Below are 21,805 nucleotides of genomic sequence, written 5' to 3'. Positions count from 1 at the left end.
AGGATTTTAGGAGTATTACCTGTATACAGCTGCTAAGATGGTATGGAGGCCAGTATCAGAGAAGTATAAAAACTGACCATGAGGAGAGAAACGACATTGGTAAAAAAATTTATTTCTCACGTCTGTTACTTTGCAATTAAACTTATATTTATAGTATGTAACAGGCCAACGGCCTGGCCGCAGTGGTAACACCGGTTCCCATCAGATCGCTGAAGTCAAGCGCTGTCGGGTTGGGATAGCACTTGGATGGGTGACCATCCGGTCTGCCGAGCGCTGTTGGCAAGCGGGGTGCACTCATCCCTTGTGAGGCAAACTGAGGAGCTACTTGATTGAGAAGTAGCGGCTCTGGTCTCGTAAACCGACATATGGTCAGCAGAGCGGTGTGCTGACTACGTGCCCCTCCATATCCACATCCAGTGACACCTATGGGCGAGGAAGTAATGGCGATTAGTCTGTACCTTTGGGCCTTCCAAGGCCTGTTCGTACAGAGTTTATTTTAGTTGGTTTTAGTATGTAACAGAATTTTATTCACATAAAGTCTGTGGTACAGTTACATAATCCACCAGCAGGAAGAAACTGACATGATTCAATAGACGACTACTCAAAGAGCAGAATTGCAATAACATGAGACTTGTTCAACAATCACACAATCTCATCCACTTATCAATAGAAAATTTAATTCTGCGTGAATGAACCAATCTTTATATACGGAGAGTACTCACTGAAGATTACGAGTCTAATGTCTCTTGGTGGCTGTAGCAAGTATTCACTTTTCTCCAATGAAGGTAACAGGAGGATCCTTGTACCATTTTAATAATATTCTATAAGGCAGCACAAAAGAAGTGACATCAGAATTACTGAGTAGCATGTTCAGTGGTGATGTAACGTGTGTTTTGTAGGTGCGGCGCGGCGGCGATGAGGAGGTAGCCGGCGCGGCGGGATGCGGCGGGTGTGCGCCACGGGGCTCGTCCTGCTGCTCACCCTCACAGGTCTGCCAACCTCTGCATGCCACTGCTACTGCTGCTGCCAACTGCTGCTCTCTATCGTTCTTTCCAATTGTCAAATTAACGTGTCACAGTACTTCAGCAGCTGTCTGAAAAGTAAACACTCACGGAAATAGAAACTGTTGCACCTTGAAGCTCTAGTCCCCAATTATCAGACTTCATTTCCATTGTATTCAAAACTTATTTCCATCATAAACGTCAGTCTTAGTACATTCCTTAATTCATTTTCTCATGCAAACAGACTAAAAATGTTGCTTTCACGATTTGCTTGCCATAGGCTACCTGAAATATTTTCTGTCATGTCTCTTCTTTTCTCTTTCCTTCGTTGGGGACCACAATCATGTACAAACTTTTGTATGGATTTTTCTCTCTGTACTACTATTCAGTTATTTCACAGAATCGTTATGTCGGATTTGTCGCCATTATCAAGAACACAATGAACTGAAAAACAATAAAAAGTACATATCATACAAAATATGGCCTAATGTTGAGAACATCACTTACATACCACAAGATGCCCAACATGATAAGATGACATGTCGTCGTCGAAATAACATATGTGTACTTATAAGTCAGTCATCATATTACAGGATATGAACACAGATCAAAATACGTAATTCGGCTGATAGTGTGCACGGCAAACGAACCTTAACATACCGTATTGCATATATGACAGCTGACACAGTGCTTGACCTGCATGCATCATGTCCACACATGAACTAACATTAACATTTGTCAAAAAAACTTTACAAATCGTTATGAAGTTGTATCATAGTTTGAATCATATAATCTTTGGATTTCCCAAGGCAGTACTGGGAAAGCAAAACGAGACTATTGGTTTTTCATAGTGTTTAACATGCACTTATAATACATGCACATACTAAATGCTTACAACGGAAGAATACAAAACTCCGTTCTCAGAATGTAAATATGACCATTTTAAGATATGTTACAAAACGTGATACTGAAAGAAATCACATAGATGCAATGCCATAAGATCGCAGTCTACTCAATCCAGATGATATGCATAAAGGAAATGCATACACGCGACTCTTCACAAGACTCTTGCGAATGACAAGAAGCACCACAAAACTCAGAAACCAACACACCTGCAAAACCCTGAGTGCAGAACACACTTAATGATGTTCCTTACGCATTCCCAGAAAGAAGACAGTGTTTATAATATATTATTTAAAACATGATTGTACTGAAGAGGGACGGTGGAAAGGTGGATGGGGTGGGGGATAAAAGGGCAGTGGATAAGGGTGTGGGTGGAGTAGGAGATGGAGGTGGAGGTGGAGGAGAGAAGGTGGAATGGGGAAGGCTAGGAAGGAACGAAAATGGTACACTGGCATGTTACACTACATACATTATCATGTACTGCAGTATTACTAGAAACTAATTAATTTTATATTAATGTTGTCTTACTAATTACATCATGAGAAGATTAGAAGTACACATAGTAGATTCTACGTACATCAGCAGAAATGAGAACAGTGAGGAACTAAACATTAGGACTGGTGAAGACACATTAGATGAAGCTAAGGTATTCTGCAACCTAGGCCGTAAAATAACCCACGATGGATGTAGGAAGGAGGACGTCAAAAGCAGACTAACGCTTGAGAAAAGGCACTACTAGCAAAGATAGGTCTACAGTATCAAACATAGGTCTTAATTTGAGGAAGAAATTTCTGAATATATACATATGGAACACAGTTTTGTATGGAAGTGTCATGGACTGTGGGAAAACTAGACAGAAGAGACTCAAAGCATCTGAGATGTGGTACTATAGAATAATGTTGAAAATTAGGGGGACTGAAAGGTAAGGAAGGAGGAGGTTCTCCACAGAATAGGTGAGGGAACGAATACATGGAAAATATTGACAAGAAGGAATGACAGGATGGTAGGACATCAGTTAAGACATGAGGGAATAACTACTGTAGTACTAGAGGGAGCTGTAGAGGGTAAGAACTGAAGAGGTAGACAGAGACTGGAATACACATGGCAAATAACTGAGGAGGAAGGTTAAGAGTGCTACTTAGAGTTGAAGATGTTGGCACAGCAGAGGAATTCGTGGTGAGCTGCATCAGAGCTGTCAGACGACTGATAACTCAAAAAAATGCGTTCTTAAAATAAAATATATGTTGTACAAATAATAATTATTTAACTATAAAATAACATGTTTTTAAAATGAAGTAAAATGTATAATGTAAACTAATTTCTCCCAGCCCCATATAGGTTCCTAATAGCATACACATATTTCTGAAAATTCATGATGCAGATTTGTAATAGCTACGAAAATACTTGTAACACTTATAACGGAAAACATGGCATGTATATGATAGGTATTATTATAAGGGAAAATATTCATCCTTCAGTTATATATTCTATGCATTTCCTAAAAAAAAAAAAGCAGGAAAGAAAAACGAAATATCCTCCGAGAAACAGCAGAGAATGAAACGAATCAGTCATGCATCGTTATCAAATTTTGAGCTATGTAGGTAGTTCCAAGTCTCCAGCTCATTATTTTTAAATCAGTTACGAAATTTCTATCAAACAGAAAAAAGACAGAAGAACAAAATAACCCCTGCCACACACCAGACATGAAGCAAATTACTATTCTATTGTCATCCTGTTCTGAACTATATTGATAGTCTGAAGACTCTAGCTTATTGAGAAGTTAATTTGAAGTCAGTTGCAAAATTTGATGAGTGCAGTCAGACAGATATAAAAGTGAAGTACCCTTGGCTACACTTCCATACAAGAAAGAGAGTTAATATTGCACTGTCTTGCAGTTTTAAGATATTTTGAGTGTTTCAAGTCTCTAGGTCATAAGGAAGTTAGTTCAAAATAATTTCAGAATTTGTATCAAACAGACAAGAAACTGTCATAACAGAAAGCTGTTAATAAAAGAAGAATATTTAGCAAAAACTGTTAGAAACTTATTAAAGATTAAAAATTAGGTAAATTATTGGATTAAGACCACCTACCGAATAGCTGGTATGTCCACTTTGGCACGAATAACAGCGGCAAGGTGTCGTGACATAGAAGCCATGAGGCCTTAGTAGGTTACTGAAGAGACGTGGTACTGTAGCTGCACATGCAAATCACCTACTTCGCATAAATTCCAGAGAGGGAGGGGATGAGCTCTGATGCTACATTGAATCATGTCGCAGATTTGTTCAATCGGGTTCAGACCTTCGAGTTGGCAGACCAGCACATCGCCACTACATTCCTCGGACCACTCAGCTACTCTCCTGGCCTTGTGACACGGCGGATTATCTTGTTGAAAATGCTACTGCCATCAGGAAACATGATCGTTATGAAGAGGTGTATGTGTCTGTAACCAGTGCACAATAATCCTTGGCCATCATGGTGTCTTGCCCAAGATCCAGTGGACCCACAATAACGTGTCCTGCAGTACGGGTGTCAAGGAGTTGTACCCCTAGTAGATGGTGAATTTGTGCCCTGCCGTCTTCATAATGGAAAAGGGATTCATCAGACCATGCAATGCTTTGCTATTATCCATAGCGGGTGGTTACATATCCATTTAATTCATAGATGCCGATGTTGCAGTGTTAACATTGGCACATGCTTGTGTCGTCGGCTGTGGAGGCTCTTTGTTAGGTGTGTTCAGTGCTCTGTGTGTTCACGCACACTTGTACTCTTCGCAGCATTAAAGTCTCATGTTAATTCTGTCACAATTCCGAGCCTGTCTTGTTTTACCAGTCTGACCAGACTACGACGTACGATCCTTTTAATGAAGATGGCCGCCTAACCCAATTGTGTCTCGATGTTGTTTCACATTGGGTTCACCAGTTGTTGATGACACTCGCTACAATACTCCTTTAACACCACACAGGCTGCGCACTTTCCGAAATCGTCATGTCGAGCATGTGAACCATCACAATCTACCTTCAGTAAAACTCAGATGGATTGTGTGCCTGCACCATTCTACACACGGAAAGCATGCTCAATGATACTACATGCATCGTGTGTGTGTCTGACTAGCAGACATTCCTCAACAGGTGACGCTGCTATCGCCTGGGCAGTTTTACATCGGTTCTAGGTTGGTGGTCATAAAGTTGTGGCTGATCAGTGTACGCTTATAGTGTGGAGACACTACGTTGGTACTGACATAACCTATATGGCTCATCTAAATTCATGAATACATTCACAGTTTCATTGGTGTCAATACTTAGACAATATAATTAATGGGTGTTTGTAGCCCTGAAGTTAAAGTAGAAGAAAATTGGGGGTGTTATAGGGTTGGAGTTGGTGAAGGAGGAAGGGAGACTGGAAGGGGAACAAGTGAAGCAGGAAGGACGGAACACTGATATTTTACGTTATAAGGAGGTGCACCACAAAAAAGTGACATTGTTGGGGGCACAGCTTGTGTAGTACGCATTTCTGCCACTAGGTGTAGTATAGCGAACTTATTGCCAGTTCAGTGCCTCCTGTGTTGCCGACCTCACCTGTTCTGTTCATGTGTAGTGACTGTTTTTGCTAGTGCTTTTTTGTTCTTGTTTCGCTTTTCATGATGGGAAGTTTAAGTGAACAATGTGCAGCTGTGAAATTTTGTTTTATGCTAGGTAAAAATGCTACTGAAACTGTTTTAGTGCTGAAAACAGCGTACAAGAATGACACTATGGTAAAAAATCAAGTGTATAGCTGATTTTCTCGATGTAAAAATGGCGGTATGTCGATTGATGACAAACCTCGTTCTTAACGACCATCAAGTACCCAAATCATAGAAACATTGAAAATATTTGAGAGCTTGTGAATCAAATATTTTATTTGGAAGTTTTATGAAGATTGCGCAACAGTGATCGTCAAAAAAGGCACGATTTGTGCCAGACAGGGGACTGGTTCTTCCACCACGACAATGCACCAGCACGCAAAGCCATCTTTGTTACACAGTTTTTGGCTAAAAATGGCGTGGTTCCGCTGCCCCACATATTACTTGCCTGACCTGGCTCTGTGCGACTTTTTTTTATTTCCACACATGGAAAGGGTCATGGAAGGACACCGATTTGACGACATTGAAGATGTCAAGAAAAAATGAGGGAGAAGCTCCAGCTATTTCTAAAGATGACTACAGAAAATGTTTCAATTAGTGGAAGCACCAGTAAGACAAATGTATTAGCTTTAATGGCGAGTTTCTGATAGGGATAGGGTTGTTTTGTAAACAGTTTGAAAATAAATAAAAAAATGAATCCGGTTCATTTTCAGTATCCCCTCGTATATACATAAACATATACTGTAGTAATACCATTCAGCTTCACATTATTGTGGTCTTAATAATACCATCAATTGGAGATCTGAAACATATATGAGCATTATATACATTCTTAAACTAAAATACCTACACACTCATTTTGTAAGTAATAATATAAGAAAATCTATCAAAACTTACTGGAAAAAGCCTTATGAAGGAGATACTCAGAGATGAAAGTGGAGTGAAGGAGGGAGGGTGGAAGGGGGAAAGGGAGGAATGTTCTGAAGTTGGTATATTAACAGGCTGCATGATGTACATAACCATATACAGAAGTATTACATAAAAATTCTCTAATTTTATATTAATGTTGTTGTACTAATGAGACCATGGATACATCTGAAGCAAATATGATAGGTTTTATGCACTGTCTTGAGATATCATTTTAATAAATTGAATTTACAAATAATAAATAATAAAATGTATTAAAATTATTTGACAGTTTCTAAATATTAAAAGTTAGTAGAAATAGATAGGTCCTATGAGACATATGCTTGAATTGTGGGGATAGTATACTAGTACTGAATTCTTAATTCAGGCATACAGGCATGGTTTGGTGGTATCGCTAAGCAAATAATGTGAACCTGGCATTACAACAGGGTCAATGTTTGTAGCCCAGTAGCTAAAACAAAAGAAAATTGGCTGTCACCATAAATTGTCAACATATATTAAATTTTACATTAATATGGTCCTAATATAGCGCCATAGTATAGAAAACTGCAGCATATAAAAATATTTATATACACTCACGACATACCCTACCAATACTTTTAGTTTTAAATCTTTTGGCTGGTGAAAAATCTTTATAGTGTCCTAAAAGATATATGATTCTATTAAAGATAAAAAGATGATAAATTAACACTTCTCTAATGATGTATAAGGATGCTGTTCTAGTTGATTATTTAGTAGATCATGCAGAGAGTTAATCACACAGGTATGTATTTCCATTTCCTCTAACATATTCATATTCTTGTTTTCATGTAGTATATGCACAAGCAAAAAGTCACATCACCCTCTTTCACATGGTGGTTATTCTCCTGTAATAACTTTGTGAATGCTGAAATACATCTCTCTGTTTCAAAACAAGTTCTTTAAACCTATGGCGAGAAGAGCACAAAATCTTTTCAATATACTACACGTCACATGTGTCATATATAATCTTGTAGAGAGTGGATCTTCTCATAGCGCTGGTTTTATTTATTCTGTGACTAAGGATGTTGCCTAAGTTTTTATTGGTGTAGAAACCTACTCAGGCATTTGTTCTATCAAATGTTTTAGCAGTTTTGTTTGATGCAGTGCCTACGTATGGAAGGCTAAAAAATGTGTACTTATTCACTTGTCTGTCGACTCTTATTGGGGTAATTTCCACAATATCAATGCCATATTATCACTAAATTTCTTTTCATATAATATTGTGACTATATCTGGCATATAGCCATTGTTGACTGCAAAATTTGCAGTTCTGTCTCAGTCTCTTCACTGTTCAGTGGACGACTGGTGTACCAGTGTACTTCATTGTTGTAGGAAGCATTTTAATGTTTACTTTGATGACTAGATCTGTTATTAATTAAACAGTCAGTAGTTGATAGTTTCTGGAAAATTCCTATCTTGAATCTGTTGCTGGTATTAACAATTTTTAAGTCAAGGAAATTAATGGTTTTGGTAAATTGCATTTTTTGATTGACACTATTCAGATCATAATGCATTGATTCTATTTCAGTCATAGAGCCTTCAACAAGGGTACTCAGCCATCATTGTCTCTTTTATAGTAACAATTTCTTAGCTTAAATATTAAAAATAAAAATAAAAAATTACTCACAGATTATTTACAAATACGTGAACCAATGAATGCTGTTGTGCATATTTTTCTCCTTGGAAAGTTGGATTGCTGCACAGTAGAAGAAAATGGAATTACAAATAAAGTTAATAGAACAGCGTGTAGGTAGATGCAAAAATAATTACCAACAAATACTTAGGATTTCAGAATCATTAAAACATCAAGGAGAAACTGAGAACAAATCAGACAATCAGTTCACAGACAGATAAGGCAACAAGATTTTTTAATTAGGAAGGAAATAGTTTAAAAAGCTAAGATAGTACAGTTTTCTTGGTAAAGCAAGATTAATACACTAAGTAAAGTCCTCCCAGATGTTTTAAGAAAAAGCTCAAGTATTGTAATTTCATTCTCTTGATAAGGAGCCTAGAGAATGTATTGGTATGAATCTGAGCACTCCAAAACGTAGGGTCTTATCAAAAATATGTAGAGTGTGTTCCGAATTAGACCACTGTTAATTCCTAAACAGCCCTGCATATAATTTAGGTAAAAACCTAGATGGACTGCTTAAAGAATACTACAGGTATCAAAAACGATGTTAAGTTCGTAACTGACAAGATGTAGCACAAGGAATGAAAGCTCTGTGTATACTGGACAGTGGTATACTAATCCCATCTCATTATCTCATTTGATACAGGTAATGTGCATACAAATACACAAAAAACTGAGATCTTTGAGTTAATATTGGGAACCCAGGAAACTGTTATTGTTGACCGTGCCCAATAAATGTTTTATTTTGTAAGGAGAAATTTATGCACGAGAGGGTCGTTTGGCTGTGGGTAGCTGTCTGTTGCGGACCTTGGCTGACATTTTTATAAATAACTTTGAAGTACGATTTTCTTAAAGAATTTGAATATTCATACTGCAAGTGTTTGTTACTATAAAATATGTGCTGATGACTCAATAGTCATATACTTGTAACACGTAATGTTTTAAAATTATTCTAGTCCATACGGAGAGAAGCCATGACTGTACGCTTAAAATGCAAAGATTGCGCCAATCACCATTTCTGGTAGCTGATCACAATGCACTTGTTTATTATAAAGTAAGCAGATGGGAATTAAGTTTGATGGTATACATATCATCACTCCATGAAACTGAACTGGTTTTTGTGGTTATGTACGCTTAAAATGTAAGCAATGGGCCAGTTATTATTTCTATTGGTTAATCACAACACCCTTCTCTATTGTAAAGCAAGTGGACGGGAATTCAATTTGATGCTACACATATGATCACTCCACGAAAAAGACAAACCCACTTTGTTGGCAAAATACAAATGATTTTCGCATATTGTTCCTGTAGTCAAGCAATCTGCCAACACATCACGCGATTTCTTTCCTGGTTACATTATTTTTCACTGAGAACATTCGCTGTTTGTACGAATTCCATGCAATACCACCTTTCTGAAAGTGAAACACGAATCTCCCAGGCCGCATCGCAGTATCCAGTTACTCCTGTCGAGCAGCGCCGGATCTATGATATTTCCGAACCAGGGGGAAAAACTTGATAGTAGCGCCCCCCCCCCCTCTTTCCCGTCCTTGAGCGGCCGAGCGGTCGAGATAGGACGTTAAAATTTCTTAAAAGCTCGTTTTCCAAAAATATGTTCATTTTGTAGTACACATCTTTCTGAGAGAAATTTGCTATATAAAAGATATATGTTAGAGGAACTGTAAGACATTTTATTTGGTGTTAAGTGTGCCAAAGTGCAGTGCCACGCCTCTTCACACATCATTCTTCTATCGCACGACAATTTGTTTCGCTGTCTGGAACACAAAGATGTTTATTTTGCAATGGAAGCCATGAAACCTATATTCAGGCAGAGGATATGAAAATGTCCTGTAGCGCCTCTCCTGCTTCGAGGCGGCCGGTCTGACAGCCCACCCGCCTTGGAAAAACTTATAGTTAATACTGGCTGGGACTATTTGTAACGGGGAGAACTAACTCTCCAGAAAATTATCACTCTTTATTACCTAGTAGCTAATACGTTTCTAATTGGTGTGACATAAAATTAAATATAAGAAACATAAAACCAGTAAAGACGAGAGACAAGTTAGATAGTACACAATTCTTCAATCCTCCGGTTCCAACATTTTTTTCATATAATTTTGCTACAGCTTTACAAGGCATGCTTTCTTTTCTGGGAAAGAATCTATTACCTCATAAAAGTTCGTCAAACGTTTTGCTGCATGAAAAACCAAACTGCCGTTGTCTAATACTGAAAAAACTGTTAATGCAAATATACCAAAGACTGATGTGGTTTCTCGGTTTGATTACGTCTATTTTGTCTGCTAGATAAAAGCGAAATAAGCGAGACTACTTCGATCAATTTACTCATCTCATTTGCATAAATAACACGACAGACTATAATTCACGAAGTACCAATATCAAATGTCAATTAGACCTACTGCAAATAAAAAGTTTGATGTTAGGAAATAGTTTCACATCTCATTCAAACGCTCCAGTTTCTCAAGCATGAGATCGAAAAGTAGCAATACAAAATTTTTGTATAAATTTGAAATCGGCATATTCTTCGTTATAATTTGTATGATGTCCTCATTTCTTCTCATTCCTCTACTAACGAACAATCTTGTCATCACTAATTCTGTAGCTATTCCTGCCATTGTCAAAACTTATTCTCCAGTTAACTTCGTGATCCCTACCATAACACCAATTTAGCTAAAGCCGCATTTATTCTCCGTTTCCGCGTTATTACGTGTTCATACAACGGGTTTTTTGAAATATTTCGAGTATACGAGTAGAACTTAAGTGGTTGCTAACCGTTTACTGTACAACTGGCCCTTAGTAATGTAGCGATCTGGAAAAAATTTTCTGTCAAATTTCATTTTCTTGGATACGTCGATAAGATTAATACGTAATCTTTCTTACCTGTTATTCCAGTTAACCGTTTATTTCCATTGTGGTAGTCTGAATCTATGCATTTCGCTAATAACTGTAATTACTCTGATCATTCGCGCACCCAATCAACCTCATAAACCACGAGAGACTGGCAAAGCTTTTCATCTCTAGATGCGACAGGATTCCCCTAGAAGAGACTTAACGTACACTAAGGAGGCATCAAAAATCAACTTACGATTAGTTCAGAAATAAAGTTAGAATGTGTTCAAAAATGTTCAAAAACCATCACGGGCGCGTTTCAAAATCATATGAATAATCAATAGACCAACGTGCGCTGGATGCTAGGCGCTTTGTGAAACAAGTCTTTTTTTTCTCAAGAATACGAATTTGGTGCCCCCTGAAATTGAAATTGCTACCCGGGGCAGATAACCCGGTTTCCGCCCATTCCCTTCCCCTAGATCCGGGCCTGCTGTCGAGTCCTCTGTAGTGAAACATAGTTGCAGATCGTTGGCTCCCTGAAGATACCTGGAACTCGTTTCACGGCGAACCATTGTTGGTTGTGTGGATCGTTGCAGCATTGACTTAAATTGTTTACAGCGTATGAAATATGTAGTGTTGTCACTTGTGTACGATATAGCAGACACTCTGTCTCTTGTTTGTAGTGTGTGTTGTCTCTTGTTTCAGTATAATTTTTATCAGATTTTGTGCTTACTTCAATGGAAGTTCGAACAGGTGTGCAGTTTGAAATTCCAAAATGGTACTTCACTTATTTATCTCTTTTGGTCTACTTAATCACACATGTTTAACGATTTCTAGTCAAGTCCTAGTTCGTGCCAATTCATTGGTTTCATTCACCAAAATCTTTCATGAAGACGTTTCTAGTTTGTTTCGTTGATAACCAGCAAAAATTAATTTATCACGTACACACACTGTAAGGAATAATATTATAAATTTCTCAACAAAGTAGTACACATAGAGTTCCATTCTTTACTTTTTGAGCCCTATTTCAAACAGCATATAGCTCAACTTCAGATTTCACTGTCCTGCTTCAAACCATATAGACACTTACGTAGCAAACGCATCTGTGTGCTTTCTGAGCACATCGCTGGATGTGACACATAGATTTCGATATAAGTGTCCTCCAGAAATGCACTTACTGCATCCATCTGCTCCATGTCTAGGCTGTATTCTTCGGGTGAAGCAGACAGTTATTCAGCCGAAGTGTACCTAGTGTAGACTTCATCAGAATCAGCAACTTTTCTTTGAACACTTCACTTAACCACTAATGTTTGGTTATACCAAGTTGTTTCTCTCTTCTCATTTGTATTCTTCTTAAATTTCTAATTACAGGGTAGTAATTTGTTCTCTTGTGGGAGATCTGTCAACGGCCAACTTCTGTTTTTCATTAAGAAGTCATATAGTTCACCAATCGCTTTTTTTCCACGGACCACCACGAGCAGATGATAAATCTTCTTCAATAGTATGAGGATCATTCAAATGTAGCCTTCCATCATTATTGTCTGATTGTCGTTTAACAACATCACTAATACTAGTCGTACAAGTATCATCTGTAGAAAGCGAGGGCCACAGGAAACAAACTCTAACCTTTTAGCGGTCCTCTATGAATTTTTCGAATCCAGTTTCGACCTTATGGACGTTGGCTGAGGATTGTGCGGTTGGCGTAAAGATATGGGACGTCAGATCGCAGCTCCGAAGTGAATGCTTTTTGGTACCAGGGGAGAGTTTTGTGTTTGTTGTCAGTGGAGATTGAAAAAGACTCACGATTTTGGCAGAATTCTCTGTTGGAGGGAACCCTCGTGATTGGAACGCAGTGATTCGTATTTCTGTGACTGGCCACTGGCGCCTTTTAGCGGCACAGAATAGGTGGGGCATAAGTCAGAGCCGCAAGGAAAGCAGATCCGGGTATGAAATTAAAAGTGTGCGCATCAAATTTGGGCAAGGATGCAATGGTGTTCTGATCGATTTCGCGTGGCAGTGTGGTAGAGACTGCGTAATCTTGGAGTCCCGAAAGGTTGCTAACGACTGTGTGTTTGTGAAGAGCCAGCTCATATGCAGCACACTGATCGGTGCAGCAAGGTCCGATGAGCATAAATCGCAGCACATGCTGAGCAGGTCAAGTTGATTTCACACTTGTGGTATCCAGGAGGATCGCCTGCCTCATCTCCTTTCGTAGTGGTAATGAATGTGTGGACTTCTGGATATTAGTCACCAACTTCCGGTCACTGTTCTGATCGAGAATACCAGGATTAAATAGTTGTCAGTTATCGTTGGAGTTTGTGGGACAGTAAATTCTTAAGAGGGGAAGAAATAATTTAACTAAGAGAGGAGTGACACTATTTTCTATTTAATCATCATACAAATTTGGACAGATATAATTGTCACTGGTTTTTTGACTGTACATTTTATTTGTTGTTCCCGTAAATGTGCTTATGGATAAACGAAAATATTAAATTAAATCATTGTCTCTGTTCGGTCCCATCACTTACATTAAATTGTAGACTTTTACTCTGTGTCTAGGAAGATACTAGTCATCGGGTCAAAATAATATCCAACACTCTACTCCCGTCAGATAGCGTTAGTAGTGGGAATTTTCCTCCTTAAGATGTACCCCTAAGGCCATAATTTTCGCGTTATCCATTTAAGTTCGTGCACAAAAATTTAGTGGTTACTTCTTAAAGAGTTTCTACGCCGCGGAGGTTTGCAATGAACTCGTAAAATCTGCATTCACTTTGCGTTTATTTAGCAAAATACAAATTATTTGTCAGTGCCGCCGAAGACAGACAGGCGTTCCCTCCATTTTTTGTATGTCGCACGCATCATACTTAAAATTTACTTGGCATCTGTTTATGATCATTGCACTAACTGTCTAAAGATTACCAATAAGTTTTGGTACATATGATTCATCTCTTATCTGAATTCTGTTTTAGTCACCATTCAGTGTCAAACTGACACTTCTCATACTTTCTACAAGAAGCGTTGTCTTACTAGCAACAGTTGTGATAGATATCAGTAGGCTTCGTACATCACACATCCACCCACAATTTGTTTTGTACACTCAGGAATCTCCACGTACATACGACCGGGTTCATTGAATGAGAAGAATTATAAAACCTACGATGGAAGTTTTATCTTTTTAGATTTACTTGTTTTGTTTTTTCTCCAGTACTCAGCATTGTCTTGCGATGTGACCATATTAGTTGTAACTGATAAAACCATGACCCCTTATTCCTCTTTGCTGTATTCTGCTTGGGTGACTGTTGCCCTTGAAAATGAATTTTTCCTGTTAAAATTGTGATCTCCCCGAGTCTGTTACTTCTGATAAAAGCTTTCTTTTTATAGGGCCTGTAATGAATTTTATTCCTGGGCTTTCGGTTCTCATTATCATTGTTTGTATGATTAAGGGGAACCTGCCAACATTACTGGTCTGAACCACTCATCTTTGAAGTAAGATTTAACGTGTCTTAATTTATGAGTGGTTTACATGATATGCTCATATAATCTTTATTGCTTTTTGACAGTTCCACGGTCGTGGTAAAAACCCTCAGTAGTGCAACTGGTCTGTTTAAACAACCGTTATCGAGAGCTTGCTCCACTTTCTGCCAGATCTACTTAGCTGTCAGTGCATCGTGTAGTGCACGTAATTGATTCACTTGTGTTGACTTCCTTCTTGAATTTGTGTTGGTACCAAAGTCATGACTTGACTTAACTCCTTTGGCCCCTATGGGGGCATAAGGCACCCAGGAGAACTCGCCATCCGTCTTTGGCCATTTGCCTCAGTTCTGCCCAGATCTTGCCAACTATTTTTGCTTCTCTTTCCAATGTCCTCTTCCATGTGCCCATAAGTTCCTTGTTCCCTCGAGATTCCCTGCCAGTGTTTTTCCCTCAATGGATCCATCTGGTTTTCTCAATGTGTGTCCCAACCACCCCCACTTTTTCTCTCTCTGGTCTTCTATAGGTATCTGGTTTGTTATTCTCCTCATTACACACTTTTCCTGGCCACCAGATATTCATGATGGGTCGGAGACATCTATTTATAAAGGTTTATAACTTGGATGTTATCTTTTCATCCATTTTCCAGCTTCCACTGGCGTACAGAAGGACAGCCTTTACATTTGTATCAAAAATATGAATTTTTGTTTTGTACCTGATATGTCTATTTCTCCATATTTGATACAATTGTATGAAGGCAGCATTTGCCTTTTTAATGCGGTTTTTCACTTCATCTCCAGCCCCACCATCTTCCGTCACTATAATGCCCAGATACAGGAAAGAGTCGACAGTCTCCACCCGCTGCTCCCCTGTTAACAGTGGCACCTCCATGTTGCCTGAATTTACTCTAATTTTCTGTGTTTTGCCTATATTTATCTTGAGGCCAGCTGTTTCTGCTTCTTCTTTCAGCAAGTTTAATTCAGCTTGCATATCAGTCAGCCTTTGAGCTAATAAAACCATATAATCTGCAAAATCCAAATCCTCCAGACGTTCATGGAGCCCCACTGGAATTCTCGACTCCTGCCTGCTGTGACTGTTCTCATAACTGAGCCTAGAATAAGTAGAAAAAGTGTTTGTGATAAAATGCAACTCTGCCGGACTCCAGCTGTTACTTTTATGGATTCCGTCATATTTCACTTGTGGAGTATGCAACATTTGTAGCCACCACATAGGCCTTTAATTATGTTTAAGGTCTTATGTTGTACACCATACTTCCGCAACACCTGCCAGAACAGTTTGTGTTTCACGGAATCGAAGGCCTTTTGAAAATCAATGAGTGCCAGGTACGTGGTTGCTTGGAACTCTTTGCTTCGCTCTAAAATGATCCTAAGAGTGTTAATAAGAACATCACTTGTGCCCTAAAATAGGCCTGTTCTTTACGCAGTCACCTATCAAGAGACTTTTCAATTCGGTTTAAAATAATTCTGGCGATGGCCTTACTGGACACTGACAGCAATGTAACACCACGCCAGTGGTTACAGTCTGACAAATTTCCCTTTTTTGGTAGCTTTACCACCAAACCATTTTTCTGCTCCTTTGGAGCTTTCTCTTCAAGTCAAATGTACTTCAGCAAGGGATGGAGCATTTCAGCAGTACATTCAATATCGGCTTTTAAGAGCTCGTGCTATGTTGTCTAGGCCTGGAACCTTTGCAATCTTTAGGGTTTTCAAAGCAATCCTAATTTCGTCCATTGTGGGGCACTGCAGATTTATATCTTAATCTTCTTCGACTTACTCTGGAACATCTCTTACCTGTTCTCCTTGGCTGTCTTCACAATTTTACAGTTCCTTGAAGTGCTCCTCCCTTCTCTGTAGCTGTGCCTGCTGGGTTGTAAGCATCAACACATCCTTGCTCTTATCTGGTCCTTCACGTCTGAAGTTCTTAATTGACAACCTTTTGGTTATGTTATAGAGCTCTTTTGAATTTCCTTGTCTTGCTGCCTCTTCTGCTAACTTTGCTTACTCGTCTATCCGCTTCCTTTTATCTCGACGTAGCCATGTTTTCACTTTTCTCTTCGCCTCTCTACTGCCTTTTTGCCCTACGTAGGAAACACTTCCAACACGATCGGTCGTATTTTACGGAAATACCATGTGAAATGTGTTTTCCGACCTCCATCTAAAATTAAAGTGCTTTTGAGTTGTGTTAAGGATGATCTTGGTTTTCGTGAGGCGGGTGTATATCGCATTCCTTGTAGCTGCGGCATGGCATATTTTGGTCCAACTATCAGGACCGTGGAGGACCGACATACTGAGCGTAAACGGCGCACACAATTACAGCAGCCAAGTAGATCTGCTATTGCCGAACATTGCTTGGATACTGGTCACCACATGTTATATATTACACCTAGATATTGACATGCACGTCCAGCTATTGGGACAGTATCATTAAGGAGGCAGTTGAGATCAAATAAGCGAGCAACCTCGTTAACAGGGATGGAGGTTTATGTTTCAACTCTGTTTGGAATCCGGCTTTCTCCCTTGTCAAAAAACAGAGGGACAGAGTCAATCCTACCTCACCTGCGAGTTCGTAGTCTATCGACACCTCTGTCTTTGGTCATCTTTGGTGGCACTAGAGTTCAGTGTGTGTGTTTTATCTTTCCTGCATCAGCCCGAGAACCGAGGCTTTAAATCTGCATGTACGTCACCTGTCTATTGCAGTTTGCCTTAAAATGACGGGGTGTTCTCCCGCCGAAATATCTGCGGTCGCTGAAAGTGTTACGTGGCTGAATTCCCGGAAGTTATTTGAAAGTTGTATACGCCAGGAGAAACTCAGGTCTCAAAATGAACCCTGCTGGGTTGTCCATAGATCCGTAAGAGTACGAGAGGATGAAGATGTCTTCTGAACAGCATGTTGCTAGGCGTCCCAAATATGCTCAGTAATGTTCATGTCTGTGGAGTTTGATGGCCAGCGGGAGTTTTCAAACTCAGACGATTGTTCCTGGAGCCACTCTGTAGCAATTCTGGGCGTGTGGGAGGTCGCATCGTCCTGCTGGAACTACCGAAGTCCGTCGGAATGCATAATGGATATGAATGGATGCAAGTGATCATACAGGATGCTTACGTACGTGTCACCAGTCAGAGTCGTATCTAGACGTATCAGGAGTCACTCCAACTGCACACGCTCCACACCATTACAGAGCCTCCACCAGCTTCAACAGTCCTCTGCTGACATGCAGAGTCCATGGAGTCGTGAGCTTGTCTCCATATCCGTACACGTCCATCCGCTAGATACAATTTGAAACGAAACTCGTCCGAGCAGCTAACGTGTTTCCAGTCCAATGTCGGTGCTGGAAGACCCAGGCGAGGCGTAAAGCTTTGTGTCGTGCAGTCATCAAGGTTCGTTGAAAGATTCGCACGCTGACACTTGTTGATGGCCCAACATTGAAATCTGCGGCAATTTGTGGAAGAGTTGCACATATGTTACGTCGATCGATTCTCTTCAGTCGTCGTTGGTCCCGTTCTTGCAAGATCGTTTTCCGGCCCCAGCAGTGTCGGAGATTTGATGTTTTACCGGATTCATGATATTCACGGTACAGTCGTGACCCACTTCATCCCTACCTCGTAGATGCTGTATCCCATTCCACGCGCGCCGACTATAACACCACGTTAAAACTCACTTAACTCTTGATAACTTGCCATTGCAGCAGCAGTAACCAATATAACAACTGCGCCATACATTTGATGAACCATGGACCTTGCCGTTGGTGGGGAGGCTTGCGTGCCTCAGCGTTACAGATAGCCGTACCGTAGGTACAACCACAACGGAGGGGTATCTGTTGAGAGGCCAGACAAACGTGTGGTTCCTGAAGAGGGGCAGCAGCCATTTCAGTAGTTGCAAGGGCAACAGTCTGGATGATTGACTGATCTGGCCTTGTAACAATAACCAAAACGGCCTTGCTGTGCTGGTACTGCGAACGGCTGAAAGCAAGGGGAAACTACGGCCGTAATTTTTCCCGAGGGCATGCAGCTTTACTGTATGATTAAATGATGATGGCGTCCTCTTGGGTAAATATTCCGGAGGTAAAATAGTCCCCCATTCGGATCTCCGGGCGGGGACTAATCAAGAGGATTTCGTTATCAGGAGAAAGAAAACTGGTGTTCTACGGATCGGAGCGTGGAATGTCAGATCCCTTAATCGGGCAGGTAGGTTAGAAAATTTAAAAAGGGAAATGGATAGGTTAAAGTTAGATATAGTGGGAATTAGTGAAGTTCGGTGGCAGGAGGAACAAGACTTCTGTTCAGGTGACTACAGGTTTATCAACACAAAGTCAAATAGGGGTAATGCAGGAGTAGGTTTAATAATGAATAGGAAAATAGGAATGCGGGTAAGCTTCTACAAACAGCATAGTGAACGCATTATTGTGGCCAAGATAGATACGAAGCCCACACCTACTACAGTAGTACAAGTTTATATGCCAACTAGCTCTGCAGATGACGAATAAATTGAAGAAATGTATGATGAAATAAAAGAAATTATTCAGATAGTGAAGGGAGACGAAAATTTAATAGTCATGGGTGACTGGAATTCGAGTGTAGGAAAAGGGAGAGAAGGTAACGTAGTAGGTGAATATGGATTGGGGCTAAGAAATGAAAGAGGAAGCCGCCTGGTAGAATTTTGCACAGAGCACAACTTAATCATAGCTAACACTTGGTTTAAGAATCATGATAGAAGGTTGTATACATGGAAGAACCCTGGAGATACTAAAAGGTATCAGATAGATTATATAATGGTAAGACACAGATTTAGGAACCAGGTTTTAAATTGTAAGACATTTCCAGGGGCAGATGTGGACTCTGACCACAATCTATTGGTTATGAACTGTAGATTAAACCTGAAGAAACTGCAAAAAGGTAGGAATTTAAGGAGATGGGACCTGGATAAACTGACTAAACCAGAGGTTGTACAGAGTTTCAGGGAGAGCATAAGGGAACAATTGACAGGAATGGGGGAAAGAAATACAGTAGAAGAAGAATGGGTAGCTTTGAGGGATGAAGTAGTGAAGGCAGCAGAGGATCACATAGATAAAAAGACGAGGGCTAGTAGAAATCCTTGGGTAACAGAAGAAATATTGAATTTAATTGATGAAAGGTGAAAATATAAAAATGCAGTAAATGAATCAGGCATAAAGGAATACAAACGTCTCAAAAATGAGATCGACAGGAGGTGCAAAATGGCTAAGCAGGGATGGCTAGGGGACAAATGTAAGGCTGTAGAGGCTTATCTCACTAGGGGTAAGATAGATACTGCCTACAGGAAAATTAAAGAGACCTTTGGAGATAAGAGAACGACTTGTATGAATATCAAGAGCTCAGATGGAAACCCAGTTCTAAGGAAAGAAGGGAAAGCAGAAAGGTGGAAGGAGTATATAGAGGGACTATACAAGGGCGATGTACTTGAGGACAATATTATGGAAATGGAAGAGGATGTAGATGAAGATGAAATGGGAGATACGATACTGCGTGAAGAGTTTGACAGAGCACTGAAACACCTGAGTCGAAACAAGGCCCCCGGAGTAGACAACATTCCATTGGAACTACTGACAGCCTTGGGAGACCCAGTCCTGACAAAACTCTACCATCTCGTGAGCAAGATGTATGAAACAGGTGAAATACCCTCAGACTTCAAGAAGAATATAATAATTCCAATCCCAAAGAAAGCAGGCGTTGACAGATGTGAAAATTACCGGACAATCAGTTTAATAAGCCACAGCTGCAAAATACTAACACGAATTATTTACAGACGAATGGAAAAACTAGTAGAAGCCGGCCTCGGGGAAGATCAGTTTGGATTTCGTAGAAATACTGGAACACGTGAGGCAATACTGACCTTACGACTTATCTTAGACGAAAGATTAAGGAAAGGCAAACCTACGTTTCTAGCATTTGTAGACTTAGAGAAAGCTTTTGACAATGTTGACTGGAATACTCTCTTTCAAATTCTAAAGGTGGCAGGGGTAAAATACAGGGAGCGAAAGGCTATTTACAATTTGTACAGAAACCAGATGGCAGTTATAAGAGTCGAGGGACATGAAAGGGAAGCAGCAGTTGGGAAGGGAGTAAGACAGGGTTGTAGCCTCTCCCCGATGTTATTCAATCTGTATATTGAGCAAGCAGTAAAGGAAACAAAAGAAAAATTTGGAGTAGGTATTAAAATCCATGGAGAAGAAATAAAAACTTTGAGGTTCGCCGATGACATTGTAATTCTGTCAGAGACAGCAAAGGTCTTGGAAGAGCAGTTGAACGGAATGGATGGTGTCTTGAAAGGAGGATATAAGATGAACATCAACAAAAGCAAAACGAGGATAATGGAATGTAATCGAATTGGTTCAAAATGGCTCTGAGCACTATGGGACTTAACTTCTAAGGTCATCAGTCCCCTAGAACTTAGAACTACTTAAACCTAACTAACCTAAGGACATCACACACATCCATGCCCGAGGCAGGATTCGAACCTGCGACCGTAGCGGTCTCGCGGTTCCATACTGTAGCGCCTTTAACCGCTTGGCCACCCCGGCCGGCGAATGTAATCGAATTAATTCGGGTGACGTTGAGGGTATTAGATTAGGAAATGAGACACTTAAAGTAGTAAAGGAGTTTTGCTATTTGGGGAGCAAAATAACTGATGATGGTCGAAGTAGAGAGGATATAAAATGTAGACTGGCAATGGCAAGGAAAGCGTTTCTGAAGAAGAGAAATTTGTTAACATCGAGTATAGATGTGTCAGGAAGTCGTTTCTGAAAGTATGTGTATGGAGTGTAGCCATGTATGGAAGTGAAACAGGGACGATAAGTAGTTTGGACAGGAAGGGAATAGAAGCTTTCGAAATGTGGTGCTACAGGAGAATACTGAAGATTTTATGGGTAGATCACATAACTAATGAGGAGGTGTTGAATAGGATTGGGGAGAGAGAAGTTTGTGGCACAACTTGACCAGAAGAAGGGATCGGTTGGTAGGACATGTTCTGAGGCATCAAGGGATCACCAATTTAGTATTGGAGAGCATCGTGGAGGGTAAAAATCGTAGGGGGAGACCAAGAGATGAATACACTAAGCAGATTCAGAAGGATGTAGGTTGCAGTAGGTACTGGGAGATGAAGAAGCTTGCACAGGATAGAATAGCATGGAGAGCTGCATCAAACCAGTCTCAGGACTGAAGACCACAACAACAACAACACATAGGCGTTGCCGACGCAGCGCCCTATTCTGCCTGTTTACGTATCTCTGTATTTAAATACGCATGACTATACCAGTTTCTTTGGCGCTTTAGTGTATAATTACAGTAACCGCACTTAAAGTTGACCAACTTCAGCGGAGCATATGAAGTATAG

General features: G+C 40.0%; 1 protein-coding gene and 1 pseudogene across 1 annotated transcript in view; both read left to right on the top strand.

Annotated features, from left to right (window-relative positions):
• Positions 1-21,805, top strand: part of LOC126236852 (uncharacterized) — a 746,554-nt gene that overhangs the window by 706,572 nt on the left and 18,177 nt on the right. Inside the window, exon 4 of the mRNA XM_049946461.1 lies at positions 900-989. Coding sequence (XP_049802418.1) covers positions 941-989 — 49 coding nt within the window. The 5' untranslated portion in view covers positions 900-940. The remainder of the gene's footprint in view (positions 1-899; positions 990-21,805) is intronic.
• Positions 165-282, top strand: LOC126238174 (5S ribosomal RNA; annotated as a pseudogene).

Source organism: Schistocerca nitens, chromosome 2 (assembly GCF_023898315.1).
Source record: "Schistocerca nitens isolate TAMUIC-IGC-003100 chromosome 2, iqSchNite1.1, whole genome shotgun sequence".
Taxonomy (NCBI): Eukaryota; Metazoa; Arthropoda; class Insecta; order Orthoptera; family Acrididae; genus Schistocerca; species Schistocerca nitens.
The sequence above is the reverse complement of the archived record's forward strand: the minus strand, read 5'-3'. Positions and strand labels throughout refer to the sequence as shown.